The following is a 26424-nucleotide window of genomic DNA, read 5'->3' as shown; positions in this document are numbered from 1 at the left end:
CTGCTGAAAATCTTAATGATTAACCAAAAAAACCCTATTCTAGACTCGATGAGGAGTTTCAGACTTATCTACAGTTCTGAAATACCCAGAGTACTCCTCTTAAAAATTCATTCACATACAGGCATGCTCTCTAATCTCTTCCTCCCCAATCCTTGTAGATAATGCCATTACATTTGAAACAAAGGTAAAACAAGTCAGATGTGAAGTGACAGAAACAAGCTTCTCTTACTTGCAAGGAAGGGTAAAATAATTTGTGTTCCTGTAGTGTGAAGCAGGTAATCTGAGGATATCATTTTGAGCTGCTAGATTATAGAAATGAAGAAATGAAAAGCTCTTCAGGTACTGCTTAAGTAGAATCTTTGATCAGATTCTTTTGGAGAAGCTGAAAAGCTGCAGAGGGAATGGTCAAAAATCAGGAGCATTCCACTGTGAAAATTCTACTCCCAGTATGAAAAACCCAGGCACATCAAAGTCATTCAGCGACAAAGCCCTGCTGCTTGTCTTCTCTCTTTTCAGTCCTGTGAGCCAAGTAAGTGTATTTTCTGTGTATTTAAACGAAAAACCCTAAATAAATAAATGCTTAATATAAGCAGCCACTTTTTAATGACTCCACATTAACAAATATTACTTTTAAAACTATACAAAAGAATTAAAGTGGGGTTTTTTTTCCCATAATGAAAAACCAAAATAGGTACCATTTCCCTAAGCAGCAAACCATGACTGAAATTGCCTCCTGGCACTTGAAACTATGGCAGTATTTACAAATAACTAGTGTTGAGTAATAGATGAAGGATGAATTTCAGGTTGGTTCACACAGAAGATGCACTGACTGCACTCTAACAGGGGTTGGTTTGCTCTACTGCAACATGGTCAGCTCTCCGGGTAAACATTCCCAGATCTGATTAGCAATAATACACACATAACTTAGTGTGTATTACGTAGGTACTATGTAAAGGTGCCTCAACTGCTAGAAAAGGAAAAAATACATCTAGAAGCTGCCCCGAAGGACCATGCCCTAGATTCCCTGGAACCCAACTGTTGTACAGCTTCAGACTGGTTGAAATCATTAGCTCCATGAATGTGGAAAAAGGGAATGCAAAGTTTATTTTGCCCAGGGGCATAGAAATATCTAAAGCCACAACAATCAGACTTTTATGAAAACAGAAAAAAACCAGTCATACACTCAGACTAGGGCCAAGCTTTTTAAGACCAGTCTGGACCAGCTTCTTAAGCAGAACGCTGTACCGTAACAACATCGATTCTTTGGATCTATGTGATGTCCACAAAAGTACTGCAGTGTGTGTGACTCCCTCCTGTATTTGAGGTATGCAAAAAAGTCTGTTTCTTTTGTCTTCAGCAGATAGAGAGCAGCCAGCTCTGTATTTTCTTCCAGAATTTAGAATTTGATTTAAATAAGCTATGTGACAGTGGACACAAATCTGTGTAGGCTGCTCTTCACGTAACAGCAGCAGAAAAATCAGGGAGGACGGACTTCAAGAATCAGACTGAGGAACAATTAGAGAAACCTCTTTAACTCTGCCAGAACAACACCAACCCCAAGACAGAAAGTAAAATCAGGAGAAGCCTGCAACCAAATTTCATTTCCATTTCACTGAGACAAGTCTGACACTTACAAGAGTATTCCATAGTTTATTGAAAGAGCACTTGTTACAATACAAATCAGTTCTGCTTTTCACAAGGCAGATGCTTGCTCTTAAAGACAATCCACAACTTGTTTTTTCTTAAACAATGGACAGATCTGAAAATCCCATGTAATTCAAAGGCAGCTCACTGCTTTCTTTATAGTACAAATAGGTACACACAGCATAGATTTCTCATGTGGCAGCTCCTGAAGTGGTTCAATGGGAAGTATCCAAGTCATATTTCAACATATAAAGGATAAAGAACAAATTTCAACATATAAAGGATAAAGGACAAACAGTGAGGGAGATATTGACACTATGCTGAATGTACTGATAAAAATAGCATCCTCTAATTTGACAGATCCCTAAATTTAGATTGCTTGAGAAAGGCTGTTGTAGTCAATCAGAGGAGCGTTAGTGACATGCAGTTCCCCCACCCCCAAATCCACATGTCCCTAGTGAGTCCTAAAGGATATTTCAGCAATCATCACTAAGGCACAGGTGGATATGAGCCAGCTGTCAAAGCACACAGCACATCAGCACTTTGCAATGGCAATGAAGCTTCCTAAACCAGCACTCCCATCATGGATACCACATCTGCATTAACCTGAAAGCCTTTTCACACTGTCTTCTATGAAGAAGCTGTATTACTGTTCATTAGCTCCATTCAGACAGAGTTTGGAGTGAGAGGTGTCTGTGTTTCTGAATAGTGCAAGAGATGCACAAGTTCTTGCATTGTTTCAGATAAGGCACTACACTGTAATTAACATTCCATTCTTAGAGTGGCCAGTTCTTTTTATAGGACATTCTTTCTTTTTTTTTTTCTCCAATTTTCATCTCTGTAATATCCTCCTAAAAGCCAGGTAAAAAAGCTGCTTCCTCTGAGCAGACTGGACCCCGTTTTGACATAGTCTATCCTTTTCTGCCAAATCATAAAGCATCAGAATAGGCAGGGTTGTTCTAGTGCTGCACTAGAACAGTGGGGCAAGACAGATTGATGCAACCTACTGTTCACCATCATCATCACCGCCACCCCCCCAGGCATTTACAGGCATTTCTTCTCAGATTTCTGAGCTGAAGTTGGCAAAATCTTTTTAGTGTCTAGCATTAAAATATCAAGCAGCAGGAGTTTTTAATCTCATGTCAGTACACATAGTTGCACGGACTTCAAAGTTACTCTATGCTCAATCACATGGTGATTTCACATAGGCAGCCACAATCCTCAGCAAAAATGGGACATGATAAAATTGGTTTCATGTTCTCTCCCCATTCAGACTAACTCTGTTTGGCTCATGTATTCCTACAGAATTGGGAGGGTTTTCCCCAGCACACATTTTTAAAAGAGTCCAAGCCTTTTTGAGGATGTGAAAGAACTCATTACTCTTGACATGCACAAAACCAAAGTGCAATGTACTACTAAAACTGGATTCTAAACTAAAGGCAACAGCAAAATAGTACTTGCAGCCCAAAACTCACTTTGCAATTCTGACTCACGCTCAAAGAAAGTATTGCTCACCTACAAGGCTTGTTCTCTTTAAGAATCAAGACATTTTTGGGTATGATGCTTTATTTCCTTTGTTCAAGTAGGCCACAGCATGAGACAAATGCAAGTTACAAAGCCAGATTTGGACACAAAGTTAAACCTGCCATAAAAAAATTCCCAAGTGATGTTCTTTTAGGACAGTTAGAGGACTGACTTTGTATCTCCTACCTCAGAGGGCCAGTATCCTATCAGTAACACATGTGCAGAGACTTAAGAGTTGACATTTGATTAATAGATACATAAATGGTGCATGGCTGCTATGTAATGTGTTGCAACCAGCACCTACAGCGTGCACAGGTGAGGAGGGGGAAAAAAGGAGGACAGGAAACAAAAACAAGATGGAAAGTAAGCTCAAGGCACTTCCTACTCATCTACAGCTATACTGAAACACACAGAACTAACAGTTACCAGTAGGGCTTATATTCATCAAAAAAATAAGCAACCTCAAGTACATTAAGGATTATTTGTGCAAAACAGCACAAATAGACTGCAAAGTGGACCTATCTTACCAAATCTGGGATAGTAGCCAATTTTGGTTTTAAAAACGTATTCAAGTCAAATTTAAAACCAAAATAAGTCCTCAAAGCTTTAGATTGGCTTATACTTAAGTCCACAGGTTTTCAGAAGTAAGCACAATTTTGTCTTGCACTTTAAGAAACTCAGAAAGAACAAAGTGTATAATTAACATTGGGACTCTCCAATGGAGATAAAACTCCAAGCTCATAAAGCCTATTCCTTAATCAACAGTTTTCCTCTAATCCATTTGAAACAATCTGAAGTAGGGTTTGGAAGCACTTGTTTTATGGGAAATCACCTGCAAGTATAGACCCCTTTCAGATCAAAATAGATATTAAACATTTTAGCTTGTATTCTGAGTGTGGGGAGAAGGAAAGTGAATCTTTTTTTCTCCTCAAAGTCCCCTTCTCCTTTATTAAACAAGTCTTGAACCAGGGGTTTAATCCAAGACCAGAGGCACTAACATGAGGTATCACATTAAGGTGAAGCAGTTCAATTCTCCCATCTTTGAGGAGAATTCAGCCAATTTGAAGTAGTGATCTATAAATCTTCATAACTATTTCAAGAACATCCCCAGGCTTATGCCTCAGAAAGCTGAAAACATAAACCAGAAAGAATCAGCTTTCTGAGGCTTCTTCTTGCACCAGAGTGTTGTAAAACCATAGTTCCTTTCTACAATCTCTTTATAATAATTAAAAACTACGATATTTAGAGATACAAAGGGAATTAGAAAAAGCTTATTTCCAAAGTATTGCTTCAGCAATATATATATATTCTGACATAAAATTCCATTCAGGCAGGTTTAACTGTCACAGCAATTTAATACCAATAATCATGAACTTAAGCAGAAGAAGAAAAAAAAAGACATCTACTCGGGGAGTAGGACTGTTGTGACCCAATAGCTCTTCTCAACTTCTCTATAAAACAAAGCCACGTATCTTGTCAGCCGACAACTTTTGGTTTATAGATTATTATTATTACTATTAAGAATTGGAGTTAAGAGTGGAAAATACTGTTCTGAAGAGCCAGATCAATTTAAAACAAGATGGTCAGTTTCCTTATTGCTAAGAAAAAGGTCACAAGGAACATTCAATGCTATAAACTAAATTCCTCTTTTGATTGTCTACATAGAACACAGGAGGAAGGTAGCACTTTGTAAGTTCCAGACAATATTTTCAGCATTAGAAAAATACTCCAAGACACACAAAAAACCCTGGTAAATGAGCTAGCAGGGAAGTTCTCCCCTCCACATCCCTCCCTCCAAGTCTTCTAGTCTAGGAAACAAGGTTTTAATTTTTCAGGATGTTCTTCCAATCAGTGTTGTTTAAACCTCAACAAGTCACATGCAAACTGAACGGGCTGAAGGGCCAGTACCTTGTGTTTGTGTGTCAAGTTCTACCTGGCCAAACAAACCCCAAAGACATAAGCAAAGCCAATCCTGGCTGTTTCTCAATGATAACCCAGAACTGCCCCTGCTTCCCTCCTCCCCCAGCCTAATCTCGGCCAACTAATCATACTGTGGTTTCTCTGCCCGCTTTGAGGTTGGGTGCTGAGAACTGGCGCCTCATCCGTGGGGGGGTCACAAACTGGTTATAGTGGTTAGGCCGGTCAGTCTGTTTTGGGTGGGAGCTGGCTGTGCTGCCCTCTGCACCGCCTCCATTGCTGTGGTTGCAGTAAGGCTGGCGGTGCTGGTGGATGTGCCGTTTCTGCTGGAAAGTCTGCAGGTCTGGGTTCTGCTGCCCGCTGTACGAGTGCAGGGATTCAGAGGAGCCCGAGCTCTGGCGCCGCAAGCCTTTCTGAGAGCCATTATTGAGAGAATTGCTTCTCCAGCGCAACTGAGGTGACGGCTGCTGCTGGCTGCTAGGCTGTGGCTGCGTGTTTAACTGCTGCCTGTTAATTTGGATGTTATCTTGATTCCTCTGGGGGCCATAAAGATTCCACAGCTGCTGAGGGTCTTTAGGAGCAGCTTTGCTTTCCTTCTCTTTGTTTTCCTCTTTGCTCTTATCGTCTTCTTTTGGGATTCGAACCTCAATAACTTCATCCTCTGTGATAATTATATGGGTGCCTGGACTCCATGAGTTCCTATGTTTGGGGTTGCTTTTGAAAGGAAAGCGGGGCTTGCGATTTTCAGGCGGGATAAATCGGTGAGGCATGTTTTGTCGACGGAGCTGTTTTGCTATTTCCTGCTGCTGCAGATTTTTAAACCGGATCTGTTCTTGCCTCATCCAACGTAACCGTCCACGTCTGAAAGCTGGATCGCCTGCCATCAACTGGGAAACACGCTCCTCTTTGGCAAGTTCATCATTCTCGCTTCTTTTTAAGTCATCCGTGGGCTTCTTATCCACATCCGCCACACTGGCAGAGTTTGGAGACTTAGCATTAGCAATGGTTGACTGAGCTTTCTCTGGAGACCCTATGAGAGGTAAAACCTTCTCCATTTTTAGCATCTTATTTCTAAGGACTTTTATCTCTTCATCCTTCATGTTGTTTTGCTTCTTCACTTCTTGCAAAATATCTTCCAATTTGTCTATATGCACCTTAAGATCATCCACATCAGTTATGCCTTTACCATTGGCCATAATATCTTCAATCTTCTCATCTCCAACTCCTACTGTATCCCAGACATCACGAGCAACAGCTCGCCACGATTCACGCTCATTTGGATCTTTTTTCCCATACATGGCACAGAGCTCTTTCATTTTAACAATGGCCAGAGCCTCAATCTCCTGCCTAGTGTGCCTGAAGTCATTGAGCGCTACCTCATAGCAAATCTCTTTCACAGCCTGAATCTTTAAGTCTGAGATGGTAACCCATTTGGAGTCTTTGCTAAGGCGTCGACGTTGGGGTATCTGGTACATTTTAATAGGCTCTCGTTTCTTCCCACTGCTGGGGAGGCCACACTTTTTTACAATGGTTTGGAGCTTGCTGGGGGGCAGCTTCTCTCTCAGGGAAGTGATCAGTCTCCAACTCTCCTCACACGATCTCTTGTCCGAATCATCCCCACTATCAGAGTCTGCATCCTTTGGAAAAACAAAAATCAAGAAGTGGCCCCAAAATAACCAAAATTAAAATTGTAAGAAAATGGAAAAGCTAAACAAGAAGTAGCAGGCAAAGAAAACTAAATCAAAAATCAAAATAGAACAAGTGATAAGGAACTCCCTGAAGACTGAGTGTTAGGACATTAAAATGTATCTTCAAGAGTCATGGACTGTCAAAATTGGAGCTCTTCACTAAATTAAGATTAACATTATATTTTAAAGTCTCATCATCTCAAAACAGCAGATTATCTGAACTCTTCCCTCCCAATCCCTTCCAAAAAATCTTTAAATAAATCAACTAAAACCAAGTTCCTAATGAAAAAAATATTGAAAACCAAGTGTAAACTGCACTTCACACATGCTATAAAGACATGCAAATCCCCGCCACACACTTTTGCCTTGGTGCCTGCTGTTGCTTCTTTCAGCAAATCCTCCCCAGGTAGGTGAACACAACAGCCATCATAGAAGATGTCATGAGCAGCCAGAGTAAGTCGGGTTAACACTGGTTAGTAACGTTGCACGTGGTTGCAGGGATGCTCAAGTTTAGAATCCACTTCACTACAATAGCAGCCAGAGAAGTGTTAGACGATAAGAAAAAATGAAACAGAAGCAGCCGAAAGGTTCAATGTTAAAAGGACTGTAAGTGCCACTATGACAGGTGAAGACAGCGGCTCATACTCCAAGACTTGCTACAAGCTAAAAGGATATCCAGAACCAGAGTTTCAGAGGTGGGTTGTGGTTTGCTTTTTGGTTTTTTTTTCACCTTTTGTCACCTTGTTGCTTAGTTTATAGCAAAACCAACATTAAGAGTCTTGTCTGTCCGAGGAATGTTTCAGAAGAATGAAGCAGTAATGACTTATTGGTTTTATATGTTGTTTTAATACAAATTCTCTATTTGATATCCTTGATTTGTCCTCTTCTCAAACCCTAGAGCCTGGAGCTTCCACACACTTGCTAAGAATTATGCGTGTTTTGCTTCTTCATTACAAGTTTTCCACCATTTGCTAAATGAATTTTAATGAGCAGTGCTTCAGGTTTCCATATGCTAGGAATGTTTGTTCAGGTTTACTGCCACCAGAAGTTAAGGATATCCATTACTGCTTACTGCAACCAGGAATTAAAGTCAGCCTACTTTTCTTTAAAGGATTAAGACATCTCTTTAATAGACAAGAAGTCCTACATAATATTGTGATCCAAACATCTTCAATAAAACACAGCACTTAGTCTTTGATGAACCTCTATCTAACATCCCTATTTTTCACATAGTTATGAAACATAAGAAACCAGGAGCAAAACAGCCAGTTACTCTAAAACCAAAGGAAACCCAGGTCACTGACTCAGAACCACAGGTTCCTAGACTTAAGACTTCAGGTAGAAGACCAGGAAGAATGGGGAATACAATAAAATTTGTTTGAGGAATGATGAAAGAGAGTAAAAGAAATACTGTTCTTTTCTACGGTCAACAAGCTCCACAGCCTAAGATTCACATTATTTGAGCTTCTTGTGACTTAATGTATTTTTGATATTTAAGAATAGCATTAGAGGATCAACTTCTAGTTTAGGTCAAAATAGAAACAAAACACTTATTTAGAAACAGAACATAAACTCTTTGTGAGTTTACAGCTGACAAAATTTGTGGCCTAAGGAAACAGCAGCTAACAAGCTGCATATTGCAGTAGAAACAAAAGATGCCCTCAAGGAAGACACTGTACAATGTGCACGTTCATGGTTATGTCCAGAAAGGCAAAACATGAACTACTAAACATTAAGTCACAAGTTCCACAGGATTATTCTTATAGGTTACAAAAATACCATATTACTACTTATGGGTAAAGCATGTCTTGTGTATAAAAAGCTGATTAAGAGACAATCTGTGGTCATTGCCCTGTGTGCACTCAGAGGTTCAGCAGACCAACTAATATTGGCATATATCCGCAGTCTAATATCAAGTGGTCAGAGGCATTATGACCAAGAAAACAAAGGAGATAATTTTAGCACTATTAAACACATTGTCACATTCCATTTGTAAAATGGAGAATGATTATTTCTATTGCCTAGTAATACTGGTTGGAAAATTGGTTGGAATCTCAGCACAAACCCAAAACAATCTGGTAAACAGGATTAGCCAGCTTCTTATATCCAAGATTATACTCCAAGAAAAATATTTCTATTTCAATATCAGTCTTACATAGCAGCAAGTTAGAGAACCTGATATTGTAGCTGGATATCACAGCAATGTAAATACTTCTAAGGTACACAAGCTGAAATGCATTCCCAGATTTCCCAATCATTATTCAACGACTGTTGCATGAATGCACTAATCCTGTCCATTCCAGACTCTGCATATGGTGACACAGAAATGATGAGATGTGTCAAGAAGTTGTGCTGTCATCTGAAATATTCTTAAGCACTGTGATAAGCAGAATACTGCTTAACAGACCAACAATCTCATTTGATATGATCCCCTACAACTAGGGAAGGAGTCCTTCAGGAACTACATAGATAATGCAAAGGTCTTCCACCTTTGTCTGCTAATTGAAATCAGCCAGAACAAAACCAGCTTAAGGTAATCAGCAATTTTATTACAGTATTAAATGACCCACTGTCTAAAGAATTTTCCCTTAATCTTACATATATGGGGAAACACATTCCCTTCACAACACTTTCATAAACGCAGCCTTATTCGCAGCAGCTCCCCAGACAGCCAATTCTCACATCTTTAATTCACACAATAGCTTAGCTTATGCCTGTCAGCTAAAATTTAAGGGAGGGAGTTCCATTATTTGCATCTCCTTTACACACTGAACTGATTTTTGCCTTACTACTTTCAGCTATGCCAATTGTAACTACAAAATTGAGGTGATGAAACGTTACGTTAGTCACATCTTAACTTCCTTTCTGAACTAAGTGTTGCTTTGGTTCCAAATCTGCAGCCACTCCTCTCCATCCAAGAAATTAGTCCCTTGCAATGAAAGAATTGGAGATGCAGAAGTCTTTAAGTGTATAATATAAACTTAAAAATAAGAATTTATGCGGCTTCTTCCTGTGGAAGCCACAGTACTTTGCTCCATTCTGTTCTGGGAAGAAGGGGGAGAGCTTTACAGTTTAAAACCCAACATGCATTTAACCCACAGTTTTTAATAGTCTCCAACTAATACTACAAACAAATGAACCATGATTCTGAAATTTTCATGAGAATTCAAGCACAACTACATTTGCATTCTGGCTAAAAGACAACCCGATGCAGTTACAGCAGAATCAGGAGACTCAGGTTTCTTAAGGATATCTAGGTTTCATTCCTGGGCTTGGTGCTGGAAAACTGCCTGAATTTCTATTTGTAATGCAATTCAGAAGATACTTGTTGTGAGAAGACCGAAATCTTCCTATATCAGACTGAATTTATTAGACTTCCTATTTAAGAAATAGGTGGAATGGTGGAATTCCCATTGTTCTGAGTTAACATTCCCTTTGCACACTACTCCTTAGTCATAACCCCACCATCGGCATGTGTACCATTAAGACCCTTACAAGGAACTCCATGCAGGGGGAAGGGAGAAGGGTTAAAACATGCACAATGCAGCAACATTTTCAGACATCATTCAAAAAAATAAACCTAGTATATCAATGTTCTAGGAATCTCTTTGACAGCACAAAATTAGTATGTTCTGGTGATCCAAGACAAAAATAAAGGCAAACATCCCAAGAAGTAGCTGTTTAGACTACTGTAAAGGTACTTCAAAAAACACAAGAGCATAGAAATGCCCTTCTTTCAGGTTAAGTTGCAAGAAATCCAACCTGTCTCAACAAGAGACTCTTCATGGTCAATTACAATCTCTGAATTAATATGAAAGAGCTCACTCACACTGGTAATAATTCACTGTAGACACAAAGTATTTGAAAGCAAAGAGAGAACTGCATTGTGCAGACAACCCAAGCAGGTTTCCTAAACTTTCAGCTAAGCAAGGACAGGATTTACTGTTTGCCAAAGGTATAGGTAATCTGAAGTAAGGACACATACCAGCCTTTGCTGCTCCAGCAAGAGATCAGCTTCCTCCTTCTCTTTCTTATACAGTATCTCCATTTCTTGTAATCTGGAGATGAACAAAAGAATAGAAGTAGTTAAGAGGTCACTATATTTGTGCTAGTGTAGTCTATATGCACAACCCACTGAATTAGTTACAAAAGTCACTTCACTTAAAAGGAACTGTCATTTGTCTATTATAGCACTATAGAAGTGAGACTTCCTATAATTGCAGTTCAGTCCTTCACCAAAAGGTCTAGAGGGTCAGCAGCAAGTGCTTACCTGTGGTTTTTAAAGGGGCTACAGCACTGAAACACTGAACTGAAATAGGGAAGCTTTCTGAACTTTCACAAGAGGGAGCAGAGATGCTACGTGGCAGAACCCAGGTTTATGTTTTGCATGGACACCACCCAAATAATCTACAGCTGACTTGTTGCTTCAGGTAGAACTTTGAGTTACCTTTTCTCCATCTCCTGCTTCATGTCAATGCCCTGCTTCTCCAGAAGCTCCCTCTGAGCAAATGTCCAGTCAACTGGCTCAGAGGGAGTCTCAGCCGATGGTGTTTTCTCTCTTTCTGCTCGTGCTTGCTCTGGATGGTTGAATCTGAAGACATGATTTTTACCCATGATGATACGATTTCCTAAACACAGGAACAGAAATTAACTCTTTCAGGTAAGGATTCCAAAACTACTGAAAAATATCACTGACTGATTCATCCCATGTATCCTCTGGGATGACAGCATAAGAAAAGATTGCCCTATAAGGATTTCTGTACATGCAAGTTAAGGAGGTGACAAGAAAAAAACCAGAATGCCTGGTTTGTACAGAACAAGCCACTGCTGATAAGCAGTGCTCAGAAAGGTCATCACCTCATGGGTCTGGTCTAATATCCCAGCAGAGTTTATAAAAAATTAAAAGACAAACTTGGAGACTGACCAACAGTTGCAATAAATAAACCATATCATGAAATTCCATCTCTCTCCTCCAGTGAGAGCCAAAACATGGACAAAAGCCACTTCAGCAGAATTTTCAGCTTGGAAAAGCCTAACTTCAAACACTAGGATGCACGGTGCTTGCTTTTCTTTAAGATGTGATTAACATCCTAATCAGTGGGATTTATGGAAGGATTTTATAGCTTTTATACTAATGTCAAAAGAGCTGAAGAAATCTACTATTAAGTCTTTCAGCGAAATCCTAGAGATACCACATGTCCACAAAGCCTGAGACGTGTATGATTAAAGACAGTAGAATGTCTCTGCTCTTCCAGAGAACATATTAATGTAGTTAATTTTAAAAAGGCATTCAAGTACATAGACCTCCAGAGTAACCAAAATTGTCGTTACTAATATATTACTAAAATACAGGCTCTTAAAGATGTCAGACCACGTCTATATTCTAGTAACTCAATTACATGTAAATGCTTCTTTGAAGAGAAAGTAATTACACTGAATGATAAACTCATGGTACTCAATATGAGCCATATGCAGGCACAGAACAGCAAATACTATTCTTCCTTCAATTGCCCAAACTTGTGCTGAAGTCACTCAGCTCCATGAAAATACTCACTTATAACTTGGTGCAAATAATTCAGAGGTGGGGGTTTTTGTTTGTTTTCTGTTTTTTTTACCAGTAATAAAATGGGAGAGGGACACAGAAAGCAGAAAGAGACAAGTTAAAACCCATAATAGAGGGAAATCCCTCCTCCTCAATTCCTCCCCCACATGTCTTTCTACAGGAATGTAGGGGACTGAGTGGGAAATCTGATGAGAGCAAAGAGAAGCTGTTGTACTGCAGAGGGTCATATCTTAGCTTTGCCAGGAAACTGGGAATTTTCCATCAGCAACTGGCAGTCTGTCTGCTCTGTCTCACTGAGACTGCCAAGGGCAATAGGCTTGGGCAAGAATGTATTTGAATAATATCAGGGTAAGCAGAAGGACAAGTAGGATGCTGCGTGGCAGTGAATATTTAAGTACACTTAAGCTAGTGCAGCAAAGAAGGAAAGAAAACGAACTGTGTGCCAAGAAAAGAAGGGTACCAACTTTTGTTTCAAAGCTACACTCCAAAAAGGCAACAGCTCCCAGCATTCTCTATGTATGATGTAAATGTCATGTATGGACAACTCTGAGATGGAGAGTCTACAAAAGAAACCATTCTAACATTTCTTACCTGAGCGCAACTGCACAGGCTGCACAACCCTCTTGCCATTAACATAGGTTTCTGATCGTTCACAAGGCTCCAAAGTAACAATAACTATGGAGAAAAGAACATTGACAAATGAGATTTCAGAGAACACTGTATCGAAAAAGAAGTGTGCAAACCCTAGAGGCCTCTCATTTCCTGCCCATCTTCCTGCTAACACCAAAACAAGATACAAGTGAATCACTCCTTGATGCTATGCTGGCTACAAATGAAATAAAGCCCTACGAGAAAATCAATACTACTGACATCTCCACATACTGCAGCTGGAAATTACCTTTTTCTGTTTGAAATCTCATGTTTATAGTTAACCAAGATCAGAAGTTAACTCTTACACTGACTGCAGCCTGCAGTTTGAAGCTATCATCACTTAATTTTCCTCCCCTACGACTGAAGAAAACAGTGAGTCAAAGCTGTTTACTTCAGGCAAGAGGAACTTCCAAATATCAGTATTTCCTGGCCAACTATCAAGTGAGGAGTGAAAGATTCAGCAGTATTTTGCTAGGAGAAGTAGTTTTTTTACCTTCACCATTGTTGTTCCTCTCACTTCGGAAGACACAGTGTTCTTCTTTGATATGAGCCCCACTCAATACAATGTCTTGCCTTCGTTCAGCATCAGCTTGGCCAACCCTGGGTCCAACAGAAGATATTTCAGCAGCAAATCAGATACTTTCTACAACTCTGTAGGCAAATGCAGCCCAGAAATATCCAGGACAAACAGTTAAACTATTCTCACTATCTTTCAAGTTTATAGGTTTGAACTAACACTTAACCCTACGTTGCGGAGAACCTACCAGATTTACCATGAACTGGAGTAACAGCCTGACAAAAGATTAATTTTCCTCTCTCTTAAAACATGCAATTTATAAAGATAATTGAATTAAAAACCTCTGGATTGAATGTGTTTCCTTCTTTCTTGGGCACCCCTTTCTCCCTTTAGCAAAGAAAAGTGGAAGGGGAAAAAGAAATGTCAGGAACTTCCAGTGGTGGGTTTCAGCTCGCACACAGTGATCACCCCTTCTAATCATCACCATCTGCACTTCAACAAAGGAGGGGAAATGGCTCAGGAGGCATTTGCTAAATAATTTGATGCCACAAGCAGTTTCATTCAGCTTCCAGGCAGCAAGATGCTTGCTATATCCCTGGAGCATGAAGATTTATGCCTATTACTCAAGTATTTGAGCAATTCTAGATATGGACAACTTAATTTTATGTCTTGATGAATTTCTTGCTCTACTTATTATTGTATGTATTTCTAATGTCAGCTAGCTAGGCTCAAAACTTAAAGTGATTTCTTAATCCATAAGATATTCTATTCATTATTCTGTGCTGAATTCTCTACAAGTTTGATGTTCTTTTCAGTAGATCCAGTGAGTATTAAGTAGTACCACCACAACGCCACCTGTTTGTGTATTCTTCTCCATTTGGTCTCCAGAAATATACAAACTATGCAATCAAACATGGCTTAGTGCTCAAAAGGTAACAAAAATCATCTCCTCTTCTTCCAGATGTCTCAACAACAAGTTTTGGAATAAAATCTGTTTTAAATTCCAAGTCTGGCAATTAAATTTAATCTCACATACGTGAATGCAGAATACATTACTTGTGCAGAGGCATGGATAACAATTTAAATAACAAAGTGAACACTCATCCATACTGCAGGTGCCTTTATCAAGTATGGTTTTCATCCTCCACCCATCAAAATATCTAAGGCATTTTCAGTGTTTCATTAGTTTTGGTTTCCTAGATCTTAGAAGGGATATCAAGCTTTCTTTTACTGCCCAGATATAGTAATGAACCTCTTATAAAGTGACTGCACACATTACTTTTGAGTATGTGCTTTAAAAGTAAAGCTGGAAAAAGCATTTCTGTACTTTTTCCACCTACAGCAATCTCATGCTTCATTTGCACCTGCAAGTTGAATAGCTCATGGTACAAGTGTCTCCAGCATGGGGATTTAAGCAAGCAAAGAAGCAGACTTCAGAGCATATTAGCACCGATCCTCACCTAGTAATGCCATCTTTGATGTAGTAGAGCAGACATTCAGACATGAGGGGATCTTCGTTAAGGTTTACAAGATGAGGAGTCTGAAAGAATAAAAAGTTAATTAAGAACTAAGGACCTACTTTAATGCTTCTTCCCACAGCTATGGAGGATGGGTATTAATCCAGTAGTTTTGCTAGGAATAGTGAGGTTATTCCACAGTGCATTTTTTCAAACATAACCTCCTGTAGTACTGAAGAGTATCACAAAGTATCAGCACAAATACAGCTCAGATTGCTTAGTTATCTGAAATATGTATCAACAGAGGGAATAAACGCATCAGCTGTAAAAAAAGATTCCTTGTGAAGTCTCTGTAAACTTTGATAGTGGAAGCCCAAGAGCAGAAAAAGAAGCTTCAGTAAAACTTGGAAACTGATGTGGAATCAACCTGGGCTTTTCTTGGGCAATACACATCACGTGCTCATTTGGAAAAGTCTGTTAACATCAAAATAAAATCTAAAACTACCAACATTCTCTGATACAAACAGCTAAGAAGCTCTTCATCTAAAGTTCTTCTACATTTAAATCCACTACGGTTACTAAACCAACCTTCTTTGGAGAAAAAACCCCATTGGAATCAGCAAACAAGTCACAAGGCCTTGGTGTGAAAATCTAGCCAGTGAGATGGCAGTAAGCACAAGCACAAAAGAAAAGGCAAAAATGGTTAAACAGAATTAAAAGAAAGATGGTAAAAGAGATAGAACTGTTAATAATCCACTTGTTTTTTGTTATCCTCAGATAGAATAAATTTAGGAAATAAATTTGGTAAGAATCCATAGGACCACTGCTTCCATCAAGTTATTCTAGCTGCAAGATGTTTACTTGGGAGATGCTAACAGCACTCAGTTTACAGAAGCTCAAAAATTACTGGATGTTCACACTGAAATTTGTCTATGAATGAAGAATTCTGTCAATTGCCCAGTGGAAGATTTAACTACAAAGACAGAAACAGGGAAAGAACGAGAAACCTTTTTCACTCTTAAAAATACAGGGGCCACCCAAAACCACAGCTGAAGATGTCCCATGTTGTCATCGCTATTCACTGCATTCAAATCAACATTTGGAGATGTATAAAGCCCTTAAATCAAGAGAAAACTGGAGGGAAATGAAATCCCAGACATAGTTAACTGCTGTACCACCACTATGAGTTGTACCACTAGGACACTTTAAAGTAATGCTGTGCCCTATGCATAAATGTTTTAACATCCAAGTTCATTTACTACACTAAACCAAAGTCTGAATGGGTCTTTCACAGGCAACAGAGAGCTCTGTAAGAAATTAAGCTCAACAACTTGAAAGATGATGCCAGCAAAACTGGCTATTCATTCATTCTGAGATCTAGTATTCATCCATAGACAGTTATGTCTTCACTTTCTCCTGTACAGCATTCTTCAAGCATGAGCTGAATCTTCCCTGCTCCCATCTTTGAGTACAGCACAAGCAATTACATTTCCACACTCAATTTCAAGAAGTTTCCTGCCATCAACAGCAAACCTGGTAGATACAGCGATGATGGCACAATGTGACACCTTTTCATCTGTGATGTGGGCAAAATTTACCTTACAGAGTTCAATTTACAGCTTGGCCGGTAAAAACAGTGATTAGGTAGATAATGGTACCTCAGAAGTGTCAAGTCTTTATAAAAACACCCTTCAAATTTGCTATCTACATCTCTTCAAGTTTTCACAATAGCAGCCACAGTTACTAAAAGGAGAACTAATGAAACTGAAGGGGAAGGACAGCAAGGAACAGAAGCAGAGAGGACTAGGTCGGGAGTCTTACTTCTCCTAATAAATCCTATATGGGTAAATACTATCTATTACCAAAGCAGCTACTTAATCCAGATGATATACACAAACCTGATCAGCTGAAAATGCACCAAAAGAGTCATCAAAAAGAGATGAGGGCCTCTGAGGGAAAATCTAAAAGGAGATGAGGATCCATAACATAAGAGAAAGAAATGTAAAGAACCCTCAATGAATCAGCATCTTTACAAACCTTAGGCAGTTCTGGAGTAGACACCAAAGGAAATCAGACATAACCTACTCCAGACATAAGTCTAACTAACACTTCTTCAAGTGAAGGATTAAATGTTTTAATCAACTCTGTTGTCCTGTATTTCTGTGCAATGCCTCCTGATAGGTCCTTGTTTAACCTTAGATCAAGGTTGTTACACACTTGCACATGCAACTTTCAGGCTACAAAAGGATTAATAAACAAATTCAAGGAAGAGCACCTAAACAAGACTTCAGATTTCTCTGGGTATCTCAAAGAAGAATAGATAGAGTACATGAAAGTCACAGACAACTGCTGCAGAAAATGGCAACAACAATCTAAAAGGCAGCATTTTGAGTTGCAACCAAATCCACAGATATGCAAAGAGCTGCGAACACCTCTCCTTGCAGTACAGATTTTCTAATGGAAGGTACAAAAAGTTGAACCATTTTTGATATCACTGGTCTCCCCATTAACTTTTCATGCTGCTCCTATTCTATCAATGTCTTAGACTAGCACATTCTTCCCTACCTTAATGACCAATGGAAGCTACCACAGGCAATTCTTTCCACAGCTCTGCTGAAAGCATTAAGTACTTATGTCGCATCACTTGCATGAGGAAGTGTCCAACTTCATTATTATGGGCAAAATAATCCTTAGGTGTAGAGTGTTTTGAGAGATTCTAACACTAAAGCTATTTCCACAAAGATATTTTAAAAGGAACTTGCTACCAAGGGTTCAAACCTAATTTATCTTCTTCTGTACATGAATACAAGCCCTTGTGTGAGTGGTAGTCCCTCATCACCCTCTTGTCCCAGGTTGTTCAGCCTTTCAAGGACATGATGCAATAGTTATCAATTTTCTCTACCTTTTTAGGTGAGAAGACTCCCAGTGTTCCTCCATCTTCCCGAATGGCAACTCCCATTTCTGCCAACAATGCCTCCCTGAGAGAGGAAAGTAAGATATTTACCATATTTTAGGCTGCTTAGACAAAATAAGGGCTAATAAAAGCCACATTGACCTGCAACCAGCCTATCCACCCACCACACAGCCGGGACTGTCACCACCACATAACACAATAGGGCAAGTTTCTAAACTTTAGCCCTAGAATTTATAGGCCTGCAAAACAGCAAAAGCATTTTAGTGCAATAATGTATGACAAGGTAAGTACATTTTAGGACATTCATTGCTTCTTTAAAGAAGGTTAAATCTGTTCTAAATTCACTAAAAGGAGCTACTACTATCCATTAATTCACAAAGACTTAACTGGCTCTTCCTTAACTAATACAGAAAGAACTCTCTTCTTAAGGGGTTAAAAAGGATTGTGTAGGGTTAAACTGTTCACGTAACATGCTACTCTTAGCTATGAAAAAGCACAGCAGTGATGCCAACACAGAACAGCAAGAACATGGCAAACACTGTTATATTTTCCCCCAAGTATTCTGAGTGTCTCCCAATCTCTTCCTAAGGAATTCCAGAATTAATGGTGGCATTTCTTTTAAAAACCTATCCAAAATGCTTTTATTGGTGGGGGTTTCTTTGAGGTTTTGGCACCTTTTCAAATTCAACTCTTAGCATCATCAACATCACGCAGCAAAGACTTTCACAGCTTACCTATGTATTGTGAGAAGTTCCTATTTGTTTCAAATCACCTGCTTGTCTTAAAGTCCCTCAGCTCTGTTAGTGAATAATCACTCTCTACCCACTTTCTTCATACACCTCTCGTTATATTATGGACTGTTCAATCACATTGTTTACAGGCAAAAATGTTCCCCTTACGTATTCTGTAAGCTTTTCATACTCTAATAAGTAATGCTCTGTTTAGTGGCACCCACTTTCTGACAAATATTAAGCATTTGTCTTGTTGCTCTAAGACACAATTCAAATCAAAGCTGGAAAGTTGAAGCTTTTCCATAATTTTAGATACACTGGTACTAAAGACTTAACCTTTTCTGCTTAACTTAAGGGCCAGAATTTTTGGCATGTAAGAGAATGGTGAAAGGGAGATGGAAGAAACCCCGACTCCGTGCTGCTTCACAGCAGAAGCCAATGCAGCAGTAGCCAATGTTACCTGAATTACAGCAGTAAACACTTCAGGGAATGTAGGAAAAAAATACGGCTCTCAGCATTGCTCCTACTGTTCACATCAGCAGAATTGTCACTAAGCACGATCCTGCTGTCCTATTGCTTTTGAACAGAACAACATTCAGCATTTTCCACACTTTGCTGTCTTCTAGAGACCATCAACACCTACAGCACTTCTGATTCCTGACCTTTCCATTCTAATGGCCTCGGTTTTCCTCAGCTTCTCTTCCCATGTTTCATTCAGCTCTGCAATGATCTTCTCCGATTCCTGTGTGAAAACCCCAGAAGCCGTGTTACAATTCCTCTCAAAGTTCTTTCCAGAATACAGAAAGCAATTAAAGTTTGTGCTCACTTCTAGACCTCGGATTGATTCGGGATATAAAACTTACTCTCAGTACTTCAAAACTCTAAATTGTTTCATTTTTAAAAGGGTAAATAGATTTCAAAGCAAGCCAAGATGAAAAGACGACTTCATATTTAACCACAGTCAGATATTTATTTCAACCACCTCATTTTTTTCCTTTTCTCCCCCCTTTTATATTCTCTCTCTCTCTCCCCCCCCCCTTTTTTAATTTAAATCTGATTTACAGACATCATTCAGTAACTGGATGCCAAGGCACTGCAGAGACCACACTGTTATTTCCATGGCAACAGCAGGTTTCCAATTGGAAAGGGAGATGCAGTATGTGTTCCAGCCCATTCCAATCCCTGTGGCAGCGTCTCATGGACAAGACATGAGAATGAAGCAGAGATTCAACACAGCCAGCTCTCCCCACTCATCCACCCATGGAGATGGGGGGGGAGCTTTCATAAAAATCAAGAAATACTTCACTGTAATGCACTTTTGATGCAGTTCAATTCTATGCAGAACTGGGACAAGGCTGCTATTGTTTGGGTACAGCAGGCTATTCTGTGTGCTTCACATTTTAATCTGTGGGGGCTGGGTGAACACAACAGTGGCAGGATTATTCTTCCTTGTTCCTTTCAACTTGGGGGTAATTTGGTTTTCTGAAAGCTGAGTGCATTTGCCAGGCAGACTTTGTCCACACTAGTGCTGACCAGGCCTCCTGAAGTCTATACTTATGATCACATTTTCCATAATTACCACAGCATCAGAGGACTTGTAAACACAAATCAAGACTTTCATTTCTAATTTACTTGTAGCTCCAGACTACAATTAAAGCTAAATAATTCTAACAAGAAAAGCTGTGCATAAACCCAGCTTCTAGCCCACCACTGTTAAGTGCCCTTTTTAAGGTATGAGTGGGTTTAAGACAGCTTCCTATAGAAAAAGTAGCATACTGGACATATTTGTGAAGGAAAGTTTTCCCAGGTTCACTGCTATTTAGCCTTGGAAAAGACCAAGTCTCCTTTATCTACAGCAATACCTACCTTCAAACGTTCAATTGCCTCTTCTCCTCCAGGTGTTGACATGATTCTTTCCTGTATACTGGACACAGATGTTATGCCCACCTGACTACTGAGAGAGCAGGAGGATGGAGATGCAGTGAGAGACCCCATGGAGGCTGTGGAAAAATTGCCAGGACGTTGATTCTCGGAGGCTAGCAAGTATCTATGTTTATTGTTCTGAAAATCTTTCAAATCTGGGAGAGAGACACACAGACAGAGGGAAGGCAGGAATATGGGGAAAAGGAAAATAGGAAGAAGGAAGGAAGAGGAAAAAGGAAAGGAAGGAAATACCAGTGTAAGAGGAAACCATTTAAGCAGCAACAAGTTTTGTAATTTTTAGATGGCAGTTCTGAAACAAATCTTTTTAGGATCCACAAGGTATGGGTAGCTCAGTTCAGACCCTGAGGATTACTAGTAAGGACTTCTTCAAAAACCATTTTGATCAAAAAAAAGCTTGTAAAAAGTAATTTACACACTTGCCAAAAAATAAATCATCCTATTCCCAACTAAACCCTAAACTGAGCACCACGGAGCTCAGACCAGGAGCAGATTCAGTGTGACATCAGTGACATTCTCAACTCAGCAAAACACTCTCTTCTGGACTCCTTGAATCTAAAATCATGATTAAGTGAATGTTTGCCACAGCAGTGGTTCTGCGGCTGAACCACCCAGGCCACAGAGAACTCCCCCTCCTTAAGTTCTCACACAAGAGTATGTAAATCACCTGTCAGTCCGTGATGGGGAGAACACAAGTTCATAACAACATCATCATGTTACTTCTTCACCCTCCTTGTCTGAAAAATGGAAAGCTAAGACATCTGATCAGTGAAATATCTGACAAGGTTCTCTTATTTCAGAAGGTGCTTTAAAGCTTTTTGGTCTTAGTTTAGATGAGGGAGGCCTTAAAAAAAAACCCCAAATGTAATAAGGCAGCTTTTGTAGCCTGAAAACCTGGAGGCCTCAAAGATGCCTCCTTGGAAGACTGAAAACAAGGAAAAGGTGAATGAATAATTTAAGAACAAATATCCAAAGGCAAATTATTTTAATCTTAGTTTCTCAAGTGTGCCTGTAAACCATATCCTCAGAATAATCACACACCCCCCAAAAAAATCTTAACTTGGAAATATCAGACAACTAAACAGATCAGTTTTAACAATTTTGATGGTATAAAATTCTATTAAAAAAATCCTTTAAAATAAGCATCCTCAGGAAAGAAACAGCTCAAATCAGACCCTGCAAGTTACAAACAAGGGCCTCACACTTACAAAAATGAGATGCTTGCCCAGACATTGCATAAATTTCCATGTCCTCCTACATCTCCTCTACTCTTCCCCTGAACAATTCTGCTATTGTCAGTCTTATGCTCTAGTTCACTCCACATTCAACCTGCTGTTTCAGCCTCATAAAACATGACTGCATCAAGTCAGTTTGAAAACCACCATCTGCAAATACAGGAAGCAGGGGTGGGAGTTTACCAGAAGAAAAGCAGGTTAAGGAAAGGGAATGCTATCGGGATGAGGAAAGCAGGCACGACAGAGCAGGGAGGATGAAGTCTCAAGAGGCCAACAGACACATGCACCCCTGAAGATAAAGGAAGTGGCACTTGCAAAAGCTTTCAGTTGCTGTGACCAGAGAGAACCAAAACCCTCAACATCATGCACGCTTCTCCTGGAGGCTGCAGCTTTCACACGGATGACATATGCACACGCTGGAAGCAGCATCAGAATGTAAGACAAGGCCAGGATGAGTCTTTACACCACCAGTAGCTTTAAATCTAGGAAATTACAGACAGATCTCTTCCAGTTGATACTATTTGAGTGAGGGTGAAGAAAACTGACTGAGAGAGTTTACCAACCCCTAATTTACATAAGGTTACCAACCCCTAATTTACATAGAATACATTTCTCCTGCAATGGACTAGTTATATTTCCCTTTCCCAGAAGCAAACAGTAGAACAGAAATAAAATGCTATTTGTTGACTGGTTTAACCCTATTCAGCTAATCATCTGCAACCAAGTATTTGAGCTCAAATAAGCAACTTTCATCAGTATAAGATGTCCATGTTTTTAAAGAGACCATATAAACAAACAAATCTCAGTCTCCAGGAGTAAACAGTAGCATTTCATCTTGAAATAGATATTTTTATATATCGATGGACATAAAACAAATAATTGTAGGTGGAAAAGAGATGTTGAAAGGCCAGAAGCTAAGTGTGCAGAAGCTGTTTTAACTGAGTAACTTGAGAAAGAATTCAGAAAGAGATTTTCTAGTTCCAATCTAAACTGTTGCCTGTCATGAAAACAGACTAAAGAACTACCACTCTCCTTTCTATACCCTGCCAGAAAAGAAAGCAATGAACATATGTTGTATTTGAAACTCTGCACTTCTGTTTGACTGTCAACTCAATCTAAGAATGCTGGTTAAGCTAGTTTCCATGAACCAGCACTGCATTCCACAGTGAGTGTTCTGTCTGGGATTTCCCCGTGAGAAATGCTGGCATGCAAAGCTCAGTTAAAAGCTGACCCAGAGAAAGCAGGTTAAAAAGAGAACCACACAATACACACATTTGCCTCCACTTCCAGAGTATTCATCTCCCATTGGATCAACTGAAAGGAAGCAGGAGGGAAAACACAAGAAGGATCAAAATTGAAGGTTCACTAGGACACAGGAAGGGAAGAAAATACTACTTGATATTTAAAGAAAAAAAATACAATTTTCAATAACAAAGGCTTTTTTTTTTCAGTTTTGATTTAGAACCAAAAAACACAGACTGTACCAAGCACAAAAACACTTGCATTTCATTGTCTTCTGGCCCCATTCTCTTGAAAACAAGCAAACAGAAAGGTAAATACATGTTACACATCTTTAAGCAGTCTGTGACTCAGCCAGGACCTCTGCTTCACAGGCAAATAAGTTCTGACAAATCAGAATCTAGTGCAACATTCCCCTTTTTTTAAGTCAAAGAATCTTTTAATCCACTGGAATACATTCTGTGTTTTTATGGGCATTTCCTTCCCTAAGAATTAAACCATTGTTCATATTAGAGAAGAACGTAGCAGCCTAAATTTTGGTTTATCATTTGCCTTGTTTGGAATGAGGACAAGGGAAGAATTCAGGCACAAATGTGTTCTGGTGCTTTAAGAGGTTGCTGGCAAAGCAAACCAGTACAATATTGCTCTGCCAACCTAACTCAAAATCTCGCCCCAAAAGAATTCATTATTTATTCACAAGCAGCTGTTTCATAGCTGGTTATTTTGAGATGACAAATGGTTTGTCACTCAGGACATTGTCTAACAGGAATTAGTCATCATTTTCTTTTCTGAGCAAGAAGGGCATTGAAGCCAGGTATCAACTAGTAACCTTAACCCTTTAAGGAGGAAGAAATGCTTTCTTTCTCAGTATGAAATTAAGTTTCTATCCTCCTTTTATTGTCCTCCAGACAAAAAACCCTCCATAACACACCAGGGCAACTCCTGAATGTGTAAGTTCTATTACACAAATTTCTAACAGTAACAGGAAACTCCATGTTTTAACTTGAGGTGGCCTGTCAACTCCACAGACAGTCCTAGGATGGCCTGTTTAAAGACAGAACATACTACCATTTCTAAAACCCTATTCAAATTTAATATCAGCACCTACATTTAACTCCTACGTTTTAAACCCCTCTGTCTCACAGGCCCAGCCCTCCCTCCTCTGTAAGGCAGACCAACCTCAGGATGGTAAGGTCTGTTTAATCCACTTACTGTCAATAATATCCCCCAGCCCTTGGGCACGCAGGAGATCCTTAAGCCTTGTCACCTCCTCCTTCAGCTCACGCACCAGCTTGGCGTTGGGATCTTCATTGATAACAGCATTGCATTTAATTTGTTTTGCACGATCTGCATATCTGGAACCAGACCAAACCAGTGAAACCTTACAATAAGCATGTAAGTGCCAAGATGCAACACAGGAATGCAGCAATATAGGAGACATTTAGCTGCAGCTGTAGGTCAGAGAAGAATCCTGGATTATATTAAGCCATGCATTTGAATTCATATTTAATACAGGGTATTGCTCCAAAAATGCCTATTCAAGATGGATTAACAATATGTACAACAGACAATACATTTTTCTTTCCTTCTTTCTTTATTCAGTGCTTTGAAGCCTCAGCTTGACCATTGTGCTCAATTTTAGGGACTACACTGCAGCTTGACCACATGTGCTCAATTTTAGGGACCACACTGGAAAAGAACATATGAACACAAGAAGAAGAGTTTGATTTTTCAAGCTAAGAGTAGGCAATAGATCCCTAGCTCCCTATTCACACAAAATAGATCAGTTTTCCTCTTTCAGGGTAATTGAATTTTTGTATAGAGTCATCTTTCCTACAAATGTTCTCAAAGCATAATAATCCAAAAGTCTGCAGGATATAATGTGGCTATTAGAGCTAACAGCTACCCATATCCATCCCGAATAAAAAGAAAATACCTTAAAGTGCTCAAAGTTTCATCATAGTTTATGTCTGCTGGACTCAAAGCAGCAACCATCGCAGTTCTGGAATTACCACCTACAACAAACAGGCAAGATTTCAGATGAAACTACAGTATTCATCACCAGTATTTTCAATAAATTATAGAATTTAGCTATATTCTAAGGAACATGCCAAAAATTGTAGGAAAGAGTTGTAACTTTAACCAAGGTGGAACTATATGACTCAGATTTGACTAGTAAAATGATTTAACCTCATACTTGATACAAAATTTAAGAGAGTTAAAAGCAGTCACAAAATTGAGTGAGACTTTCTTCCCCTATTGGCACAGGAAATCAGCCATACCTAGATTTTCTCGAAGAAGCCATGTTAGTACAGAATCCCTGTATGGTATAAAGTCTGTCTTCTTCTTTTTTTTACTCTATAAAGAAAAGAACACATTATTGAGAAGCAGACATCAAATGGGAAATTAAAGACACAAAAAAAATCATAGAATAAATATCAAAAGAACTGTGACAGCATCCACACATGCTATCTAAACAGAGGGACGGCTCATCCTCAGTTGTACATGTGATTACTGGGTTTGATATTAGATAATAGGCAACGTATTCAGACATCTAACAGATGATAGGCAACCCAGAATTCCCTTGATGCACTACCTTCAGAAAGATTTTTCTGTGCATGAAGAATATCTTTCTGACGTTTAAATTCTGTGTTTTAACACTATTCCAAGACAATTTAGGCAGTAAACTTTAATCATTAAGGGGGAGATTCACTTTTCCTTTGCTAGAAAAGTTACAGCTTTTTAGAGCAGTCAAAAGCCTGCTACAGGAGATTGCACAGCTACAGAGATACAGATGCACATGATATACGACCTAAGTGTATGTACTTAGATACCCAAGTATCTAAGTAGTACTTTATCCTAGTACAATCCTTTATCCCATCCTACAATCAGTAGTGACAGATACAGAACTTCCACACAAGAGAAGCACCTTCTCAGCACCTTTGGCAGACTTCTCCAGCTTCTTTATTTTGTCTAAATGAAACAATGATTAACTTCAAAAGCTCTATAAGAGAATGTGACACTTGGGTCATCTATTTACTTACACAAATAGTTAACAGGCAAGCATCTTGCCTCAAGAGATGCCACAAGTTTTATTCCACCCAACATTTAACACAGGATATGGCTTTGCAATAAAAGGCCTGATTATCATTTGTGTGAAACTCCTCATAACACTCTTGCTTAAATTGCAGTAGGTCTACTGTCCCTTGCCAAAGGTGAGTAACCTTACAATGGATGAGTAAAATTGCAAAGGGCTGTTAAGCATCAGATTCTAGAGAAAACTATAATTGACTGATCACAGACAATCCATCATATGGGGTAAAGAAAGAAGTATGGGGAGTAGAAGCATGAAAGCAAAGACAAAGTTATCCATATGAAGAGTAAATATTCCCAAGGTAAGTCA

The 26424-nt window shown here is 39.3% G+C and overlaps 1 protein-coding gene across 4 annotated transcripts in view; it reads right to left on the bottom strand.

Moving 5' to 3' along the window:
* Positions 1 to 26424, bottom strand: part of KIF1B (kinesin family member 1B) — an 84298-nt gene that overhangs the window by 31786 nt on the left and 26088 nt on the right. For 2 of the 4 annotated variants that reach the window (XM_010011518.1, XM_010011519.1), the window contains exons 9-19: positions 25304 to 25379; positions 24958 to 25036; positions 24234 to 24376; positions 20473 to 20606; positions 19269 to 19348; positions 17864 to 17939; positions 14965 to 15044; positions 13481 to 13587; positions 12928 to 13011; positions 11221 to 11401; positions 10759 to 10831 (exon numbers count right to left, since the gene is read on the bottom strand). In XM_010011518.1, coding sequence (XP_010009820.1) covers positions 10759 to 10831; positions 11221 to 11401; positions 12928 to 13011; positions 13481 to 13587; positions 14965 to 15044; positions 17864 to 17939; positions 19269 to 19348; positions 20473 to 20606; positions 24234 to 24376; positions 24958 to 25036; positions 25304 to 25379 — 1113 coding nt within the window. Of the gene's footprint in view, positions 1 to 5213; positions 6723 to 10758; positions 10832 to 11220; positions 11402 to 12927; positions 13012 to 13480; positions 13588 to 14964; positions 15045 to 17863; positions 17940 to 19268; positions 19349 to 20472; positions 20643 to 24233; positions 24377 to 24957; positions 25037 to 25303; positions 25380 to 26424 lie in introns of those variants that run through there. The other 2 variants (XM_010011520.1, XM_010011517.1) reach the window with 2 other exon arrangements.

This window comes from Nestor notabilis, unplaced genomic scaffold (genome assembly GCF_000696875.1).
Source record: "Nestor notabilis isolate BGI_N333 unplaced genomic scaffold, ASM69687v1 scaffold5003, whole genome shotgun sequence".
In the NCBI taxonomy this organism is placed as follows: domain Eukaryota; kingdom Metazoa; phylum Chordata; class Aves; order Psittaciformes; family Psittacidae; genus Nestor; species Nestor notabilis.
Note: the sequence above shows the minus strand (reverse complement) of the source record. Positions and strands in the feature narration are given on the sequence as shown.